General features: G+C 38.8%; 1 protein-coding gene across 3 annotated transcripts in view; it reads left to right on the plus strand.

Moving 5' to 3' along the window:
* The first annotated feature begins 3,620 nt into the window (after window positions 1–3,620).
* Window positions 3,621–9,520, plus strand: part of COL11A1 (collagen type XI alpha 1 chain) — a 208,297-nt gene continuing 202,397 nt past the window's right edge. The window contains exons 1-2 of one of the 3 annotated variants that reach the window (XM_047727896.1): window positions 3,621–3,635; window positions 4,115–4,133. Coding sequence is in view for 2 of the 3 variants with exons in the window: in XM_047727894.1 (XP_047583850.1) it covers window positions 4,028–4,133 (106 nt within the window). In the remaining variant the exon portion in view is untranslated. Of the gene's footprint in view, window positions 3,636–3,665; window positions 4,134–7,353; window positions 7,427–9,520 lie in introns of those variants that run through there. The other 2 variants (XM_047727894.1, XM_047727895.1) reach the window with 2 other exon arrangements.

A 9,520-nucleotide genomic window follows, 5' to 3' on the forward strand; every position in this document is an offset into this window, starting at 1 on the left:
GTGTGCAAGAGTTTCCCACCTCCATAATAATTTCTCATTCAGTAAGTCAAATTCTGTGCAATAGTTTTAGTTACAGTAAAATGTCTGGAGAAAATGTATATACATATACTAGGCATATATGTGTATACTTTATATATAATATACATATCATATATATCAATATCTATGTTATATGTAACAAAAATAAGAGGATAAAACATCAGTATGAGAAAAGAAGGATGAATGTGAAATGATTTAAAAGATGACATATCTTTTCTAAAAATCTTGCCACTTAATTTATTTCTTCTTTCCCCTAATTCTATCTGTGGTGATTTAGGTCTTATTATGTAGAGTTCTCTCTATTTTCAATACTTCATTACAATTTGTATTATGGGCAACCAGCTCTGGACCAGGTTTCTTCATTCCCGGTTGGTTATTGAGGTCTCCATATTTAAAACATTCATTTTCAATTTGCATCCCCTGATGCCTAGACATACGTGAAGAGATTAAAGGAGATCTATGAACTTTTCACAATGTTCACTAAAGCTCCATGAACTCTGAAGACTGTCTAGAACATTTAAATTCCCCTAATCTGACCTCCAAGTCAATTATCAAATTATTATCTTAGTTTCCCTGAGAAGCCAATATGGACAGTCAACCTAAAATACTGCTACAAAAGAAATGACTATTTTTTTCTCTAAGCCATTTTCATCTTGGTTTTGAAAGGCTAACAATCAAATGAATTCTACAAAGTTGAGCAAATATCTCCAAACATTGCTTTTAAAGTGACAAGATAGGAATGTCATATAGCTAATTGTGCTCCAAATTAAAGACCTATGTCAAGGAAACTGTCATATTTTGTTACACTCTGAATCTATATATGAACACCAAGGACTGACTAAAAGGTAACCTAGGAAGTCATGCCCCTGGCAGTTACACCTTCAGAATTTGAAGGTGGTGAGGCATGTGCTTCCAGCTTCCCTCTGTTCTCTTTGTTGCTTAATGTTACCTTTCCTTTTGCTGAATTCACTACCTATAAATCCATGAGTTGGCTCCAGGGAGGCTCTAGGTCTGGGAGCTGCCTACAAACTACCAGAGTTAGACATAATTACCTACTCCTTTCCATGAATCTACTATATTTCCTTCCAGAGGCATTAATTCAGACCTAGGTTATGCCTAGCTGGGCAGTGGCCAGAGGAATTTAGACCACCGAGTACAGAAAGCATAAGGTAGTAATAACTCTATTCAACCAAGATATTTTGCCTGAAAGGACCCTTTCACCCCAGTGAGAAGGCCTGAGATGTGACCAGAAAGTGGGGCATGCTAGACTGACTGCATCATTTCTCACCTTCTAGAATGGTATCAGGCCATGGAATTCTCAGTAAATCAGGAGAGCTAATGAGAAACAATTTGGAATATCACTCTTACATGTTGCTGCAAGCGTTGTTAACTATCTCTGGCTATTGAGTTGATTCAGGAATCTGGCAGCTTCACAGATACATATTTTAAACTTTGTATTTATTTTGCTCTTTTACATCTAGGAGAAGACCTGTAAAACAAGTTCAGAAAGTTACAAAGAATTGAACAGAAAAATCGTGTTTCAGGAAGTATAGTAACTGAAAATGCACACAAATTTTTCATTTTGAGAAGGATAATTAAGATGGTAAATTGACCTGTATTTCCATCATAAGGTTCTTAATTTATAATTGTACTTTCCACATTTAAACACAATATAATATGTAATCATTTTATGAAATTATATTAGCAACTTGAGTTGGAATCTGAAAAGCTAGTTGGTGATATTTCTCTGCAGCTAGTATAAGGCATCCCAAAGATTCTGCCAATAGCATTTCCAACATAAAGTGGGGTTTTCATTTGTTTGTTTTTTTTTGTTTTTTGTTTTTTTAAAGATTTTATTTGTTTATTTGACAGAGAGAGATCACAAGTAGACAGAGAGGCAGGCAGAGAGAGAGAGAGAGAGAGAGGGAAGCCGGCTCCCTGCTGAGCAGAGAGCCCGTTGCAGGACTCGATCCCAGGACCCCGAGATCATGACCTGAGCTGAAGGCAGCGGCTTAACCCACTGAGCCACCCAGGCGCCCCTCATTTGTTTGTTTTAAACTGTTATCAAAGAGGTAAACTTCTTAATGTGGGAATGGTTCTTTGTCACAGAGGGTGACAGTCATGTTGTAGGTATTTTTTGCTTTAGTAGTAATTGCTTTCCCCATTTTATATGCCATGATCATCTGTGTTGTTAAACAATTCCATCTTGGGCCTCCATCTTGTCTCTGAAAACCTTCTTTCCAACTTCTAAACCACATACATGGATTATCTGATCAATTAATGGATCATGAGGTATATTTTGATAACTAACAGAAAGCTAGGTTCCTAGAGATTAATGGACATACGTGCCTCATAAACTTAGCTCAGAATCCTTAAGCATTGAAACATCTTAAACACTCAGCCTAGGCCCTGGTCAAAGTGTCCAGTCTTTGTCAACAGAAAAATGTATTCATTAACTCAGTCCATCTCTACTGAGTGCCTAATGTATGCAGGTTACCTTGTTGGGCTCTGTTCCAGCAAATTCTTGAAAGAGACATCTCAGGAAATATTAAGGAACAAAAAGGAGCCAAAAGAGGGACTAATTTAAGCTTGGAAAAAATGACCAGGGAATCTATATTCCAGGTTTAAGTTTATCATTTCGAGGAAGGGTAAATAGAAGGAATTTAGAAACATGCCCTTTATTATTTTCTCGGTGGAGTGCCCATGCTTTCAGCTCCTCTGAGACCATTTACAGAAGCTGTGGGCCTAAACGCTTGGAGATCTCAGCTAGTTGCCTTCCTTGTCTTTTCTCCTCCCCTTTTGCCCCCTCATTTGAGATCAAGTCAGAATCAGCTGGAAAATTAAATTACTCACCCCCTCAATGTCAGCTCCCATACATCTCTTTCTCCTCCTGCCTCAAGAGTACCGTTCAGCTCTTTAAGAGATGAGAGTCTGAATGAAGGTAGTGCAGAATTTAAACATTTAAGACAGAAACTTGTCAGTTTCAGAACTCGAAGGACAGCTTCACTAAAAGATCAGGGGTTTTGACCTCTTAGGTCCCTCCATCTCACCTTCGTCCCTTGTAGTTCTCAGTTCAAAAATAAAATAAATAAAATAAAATAAAATAAAATAAAAGCAGGCAGAGCAATGAGTCTTCTGGTTCCAGGTCTGCTATAAGAAGCAGATTTTTGCACAAGGATAAGGTTACGGCTGCCAGCCCAGAACTCCAGCGGTGTGGCAAATCAGTCGCTGGGCTCCTCCCCTCCCCCGCCGACGAACGAGAGGCTAACAGACGGGTGCAAGTAGACAAGTAGCTGTTTTTATTGAATACAGAAGCTCCTTGAAAACTCTGTGGGCTCCGGGGCTCTCCTGCAATTCCTTTCATTCCCAAAGTGCTGGAGCCAAGCACGCGTCCCGCGTAACTCCCTCCCATTTCTTCTCGGGGATTTGGGTAGGAGAGGAGGGAGGAGAGGAGAGGGGAGATGGGGGGTGGTTGGTGGGCTGGGCTTGCCCAGAGTCCTGATTCTTGGGCAGAAGGAGAGGGGGGCGGGCTTGCGGCCGCCCGAGAGGCGTGTGATTGGGTCTGACCCTCAGCCGGCTTGTCAGTTTCTCTCGGGGTAAGGGGGGCGCGGGAGGGGAGTGGGCGGAGGAGGGGGCTGCCCAGAGCCTCTCGTCCGGCCCACTGACGGCATGAAGCCTTTAGGGGCACGCAGTCCTCTCAGATTTTCGGTCGAAGCCCCTCATCTGCCTTCAGTCTGAAGGCAGGGCCCCGCAGAGGACGGATCGGAGGGTCCCGGCCGGCGGGGCCAAGCGAGAGGGAGAGGAGGGGGCGAGACACAGGAAGGAAGCAAACCATCAAATTTTAAAGAAAAAGCCCTTTGACTTTTTCCCCCTCTCCCACCTCAATGGCTGTGTAGCAAACACCCCCGACGATACCTTGGAAGGGACGAAGTTGGTCTGCAATCGCAGTTTCGTGGGTTGAGTTCACAGTTGAGTGCGGGGCCCGGAGATGGAGCGGTGGTCCTCTAGGTGGAAAACGAAACGGTGGCTCTGGAATTTCACCATAACAACCCTCGCACTGACTTTCCTCTTCCAGGCTAGAGAGGTCAGAGGAGGTAAGAAAAAAAAAGTGGTTTTGGGGAGGTGGGAGAGTGCCGTCGGTCTTTGTCATTCTGCGCCCCTCCCCCTCTTTACGCTTCCTCCCCCGCCCTACCCCCACCCCCCCAAACCCCAAAACAATTCTCTTAAATGAAATCCAGATTGTAGCTGCCACCAGGTTGAAGTGAAGGCTGGAGAGAGAGATGGATGTAGGCGGGACAGTAATGGGAGAAGAGGTAGCAGGAAAAAAAGATCTGTCAGGCACAGAGCCTGCTGAAATGCCCTTCACCACTTTTCAGCGGTCTTTGGAAAAGAGGAAAAATATTACCTTGAACACAAGGGCAGTTGTACAAAGCTTTTGTTTGAGGAATAGTCCCTAGACTGCCCTTTGAACACATCTTCTGGTTTCTTCAGATTCTAACTAATGGAAATATCTTTTTAAGGGTGAGCTGAGGAGAAAATATAGAGAAAGGGTATAAAATGAACCTTGATAAAGTTCTTTGTGTGAAACAAAGTGAGAAACAGGCTCTTTTACTTTTCGGGATATAAGAGAAAGCAGAGGTGATGAATCTAGAAGACTTGAGAAGTGTGTGTGTGTGTGTGTGTGTGTGTGTGTGTGTGTGTGTGATTTTGAAGAGATTTTAACTGGAAAAAAAAATTGGCAGCTTATAAAGAATGGGTGGAAGATAGGGAGAACACGGCTCCCTGAATTTCAGTCCACTCCTCTCCACTGTGACCCCCACCCCCAACCCCCACTTCTTCTTGCAGGTTGGACGTGCAGTTCTCTTGGAGAATGATGAAACTCGCCAAGCAAACGGGGTGGAGAGGAGTAATAGGGATTGGGAGGGAAGAGGAGGGGGCCTGGGATGGGGTGGGAGGGGAGAGGTAAGGAAAAGCTCCTACGTGGCACCACCAAATATTCAATGACCAGACCTGCTCAGAAGACCGCAGCCCTGTCAGTACCCAAGAAGGGAGAGCGACTTCACTCCTCCCCTCTGCCTCCTCCCTCCCCTTCCCCCGCCCTTTCCCGCAAAGGCATCTGGCTGGAGCGGTCCGTTAGGTGCCGTAGACACGACTGGCGGGCAAAGGCCTTTGGAGTTAACGGAGTCCAAACAGTTTAGAGTAGAAAAACGAGCTTTGTCGCGAGTGCACAGAGAAGTGGGGGGTAGGAAGGAGGGTGGCGAGGATCGGCTGAGGGAGAAATACGTTGTCAATTCCAAATGCGCGGGCTTTAGCAGAAACCTGAGTCTGGCCCTGGTAGATGCCAAGATCTGAGTTCCCCCTAATGGGAATTAGCGCTCCCGGAGGTCGAACTCTGGGAAACCAGGTCTGTATTCCTTCCCCAAGCTTCGTGGTGCTCACCTTCCTGAGTAGCAGGCAGTGCTGGATTAGTCTTCCTCTTGGCTTTCCCTGGTAAATACAGTCAGAGCCTCAAATTTAAATTTTGCTTCAATGTGGATACAAGTTGTGCTCATTATTTTAATTTATTCATTTCAATATTTTCAAGGATAAATGATAGAGTCTTTGAAAGTGGAATCCATCAAAAGTTTGCTTTTTACCTTTGGTACCTGGTCACCAGCTGGGTTGGTCATTTCTGTCAGCAGTTCTGCCCTCTGCTGGTATTATTTATTATTTGGAATTTAAGCATCTCCCTTAGAACCTAGGGCCTCTTAAAAATCCTACAATGATGCTGGAAAAGGACACTCCGTTAAGAAAGTACAGATCTACCGTTTCTTTTTCAGCTTGTTACACACACATATGGACAAATGTATCACAATGCCAGCTCTTAATTTAAAAGTATAGAAACCAAACTCTCTTCAGTGAAGATGGATGAAATATAAACTCAAGAGGAACCATTGTAGACCTTCAGGGATTATTTCAGTGAAAATTTTTGTTCTTTTTCCACATTTGGCCTTCCTTAAAACTCTAAGGATATCAGAAAGGTCAAATTTTTACACTTGTAGTGCTTAAATTGTCTCTTTTCAATCTAGCTTCAGACCTGAAACACTTAATCATCCCAGTACCACATTAAGTAAATGCTGGAAAGAGAACACCGCTTATTATTTTAAGGCCAAATAATGTGGGAAATAGCAAAATTTAAGGATCATATGTTGTTTTTGTTTGTCATTTCTGACAAAATGTCTTAAACATTACAAGAGTGTTTGGATGATCAGACTGTAAGATTCGGTATTCGCGTCATCAACTTGCTAGGTGCTTATTACTTCCCACTAAGTAATATTTACAAATCTACTCTCGTTGGCATTTTTTCCACTTAATAAACTTTTAAAAAGGAAGTAATAGTATACTAATGCTTAAAAAGGAAACACTAGCCTGAATCATCACACAAGGAAAAAATAAATCCAGTGTTCAGTTCTTAGGGTGGCCAGTAGATTTGCAATTGAACTAACAATGAATATGATTTCATTCCAGTTCCTAAATAAAGGTATTATGTACTATAATTTATGATGTCGGTGAGATGTAGGGTGTGATTTGGTTGCTAAATCGAAAGGTAATTTAAAACAGCCTATTTTCATCTAAAATTTGTATTTCTTGGATTTAAGACATTAAAGTCTTAAGGAGTTCTGGGTTCATAATAAATTAGATTCTAAAAGAAGTGTAGTTAGAATCCTAAAACATCTACCTTACAAAGCATAGTTTTTGGAGTGAGTGAATTAAAAGAAAATTTATACTCTCACACAGAATCATATTATTTTACTTTGCAAATCCAAACTCTATAACTTGGTCATCTTTAACATGCCTATTAAAATTTTTTGAGTATTTATTATGATTTAGTATAAAAGAGTGTTATTTTTATTATTCATTTGCATTAACTTCAATATTATGTTTTATCTGTTTCCCTGTGGTTAACATAAATATTTTATCTCAGAAATTTATGGATTTAGCAACTTGGCAATTGCTTATTAAGACAGAACCTGAGATTTACCTGAAATTTATAGTGACTGTGTTGTGATTGTGTTCAGAGTGATGGTTTTAAGACTTCTAAAAATAAGTTAAGCTATAATTGAATACTAAGAAAAATAGTATCTAATTGAATCATTTTTTACTAGTTAAAATGGTATTCAACCTTCGGTGGTTAAGCCACTAGTGTGTCTTGCAAAAAAGCTGATTAATTTTATGAGCACCTTTCAGAGTTTGTCAGCAATTGTGACAACAGTGAGCCTTGCTGGAGTGTTTTGAGTGCCCAGGATCAGCAGGTGAAATGGTGCTGGCTTCCAGAGTATGTGCTAACCCAATTTGCAAAGAGATCAAGTTTGTCCCTGTGCTTACGTAATCATGAATCAGTTAAAAGGTCAGATACACTTCTGATAACAAATGCAGTGTCCACTAGGGGTATCTGTATTGTCTTTCCTCTTATTTTTTAAATAAAAATTGACACAGTCTGATAGAAAAACAGTAACGAAAACCAACTATCTTATGAGAAGCATCTTCCTGTTTGTTTTACACAGACTTAGGAGCCACATATATATTCGATTAAATAATAGACACTTTCCCAGAATTGTCTACTGGTTTTAAAATGAAGTTTCTTAATATCTTAAAGTGACAATTTGCTTCATAATAAATACTTAACTGAGACTCTATAAAAATTACTCTCTAAGAGGTATTCTCATATTTTTTAACAAAATTGTGAAGTTGCAAGTGAGAAATGTATATACCTAGGTAGTATAATGACTTATAATTTATTTAATTAATATTTTAGGTTCTGTGTTTGCCTCAATGTGACTAACATAGAGCATATTATTCAAATTAAGTTATCCCTAAAATATCGCAAGGCAAACATGAATCTCTTTTCATATTCTTGGGTAGGATTTCTGACAAAAAATAAAAATAAAAAATAAAAAACAAAACACAAAACAAACTCCCAAACTAAACAGTTACCTTTCTTTTTTAAAACTTGCTTTTTTTCTGGAAAAAACTCTCCTCACTCTGGTTAATTTATTGAAGCATTGCCTGTTTGGTAGTGAATGATAATGAATGGACTCAAATCAAGCTTGGCTGAGTGTGTAATAAAAAGCTGAATTTTTCAAAGAAAGAAAGGTGTTTAGATTTTTTTAAGAGAATGCTAGAGATAGGAATTATTGTAGAGATTGTTTCCCTTTACTGTCTTCTCACTTCATTAGTGAGGAAACCAAGGCACAGAAAAGTTATTAGCTGAATGGTTTTTTTCATGAAAACATAAAAAGTATTTCCATAATATTCAGTGTTTTTCTAAGTAAGTATAGTGAAGGTGTGCAATAGTGGTAAAAATATCTGCAAATAATGGTGGGTCTGAGACTTTACGGAATGACCAAATATTGCCTAACTATACATGTTGGAGTTTAGTGAGAAGATGAATTAAGTGAAAATGATTGATTTAAAGAAAATCAGACAGGAAACAGAGTTGTAGAATGTGTTAAAAAATTCCTCAATTTCCTGAGTTTGGAGAAAGGTGATTTTTGATCATTTATATTATTAATATACCTAATTATGTGATTCTTAGGATTATCGGTATCAGAGAAGAAAGCATAATAGTTTATAAAATATTTTTTGTCTGTGTTTGTTGCTGGATTAGGAACGTAGTTTTTTACGTACTCTAAAGTTGTTAATGGAGGACCGGGCACACTTCAAATTTTCAAGAAGCTAAGAAATTATACATTTATATAGTATAAATATATTATAAATTATTTACTTCAAATAATATATTCATTTAATAACATATCTATGTGTTTATTATAAATGATGTCAAATTTCTATGCTTTCCAAGTTCATTTTAGTTTGATTGGATGGTATATACTGTACATATGTATGGTTTTAGTCCTAAACCAGATAATGAATTGATTATTACTTGATATGGTTTGTTTGTTGAATAGATAATCTTTTCACAAACAAGTGCCAAACTCTGGGAAAATATAGGAGAGCATTTAGTAATGCAAATTCCAATTAATTTTTCTTTTGGATTGTTTTTAAAGCATCTGAGACTACATATACAACTTCTACCTCAAAAATAAATGGAACATTAATCTATAGGGAAGTAGACACTCCTAAGAGATTACATGATATTTGTTGTGCTGACAACAACAATGGTAGATCTAGTATTTCCACGAAATGAAGAGTTTTCCTATCTTCAGGGAAAACAGTTCATGTCCTTAGGATCCTGGAGAAGATACTGTGGAAGCTAATCTAATGTTTATACTCATGATCAATGCTAGCAATTTATATGAGTATAGGTTTTTATAAGTACTGAGCTATCCCCATCATTTTATATCATTTTTAATTATTATACTTAGCTATTCAAAAGCCAGAATTCCATTGTATCCTAAACACACTTTTCTTTCCTCCTACCTTTGGAGAAATAATTAAGGGCAGTTGGTGTAATCATTAGGAATTCAAGGCAACTACAGAGGGG

This window comes from Lutra lutra, chromosome 4 (genome assembly GCF_902655055.1).
Source record: "Lutra lutra chromosome 4, mLutLut1.2, whole genome shotgun sequence".
NCBI lineage: Eukaryota > Metazoa > Chordata > Mammalia > Carnivora > Mustelidae > Lutra > Lutra lutra.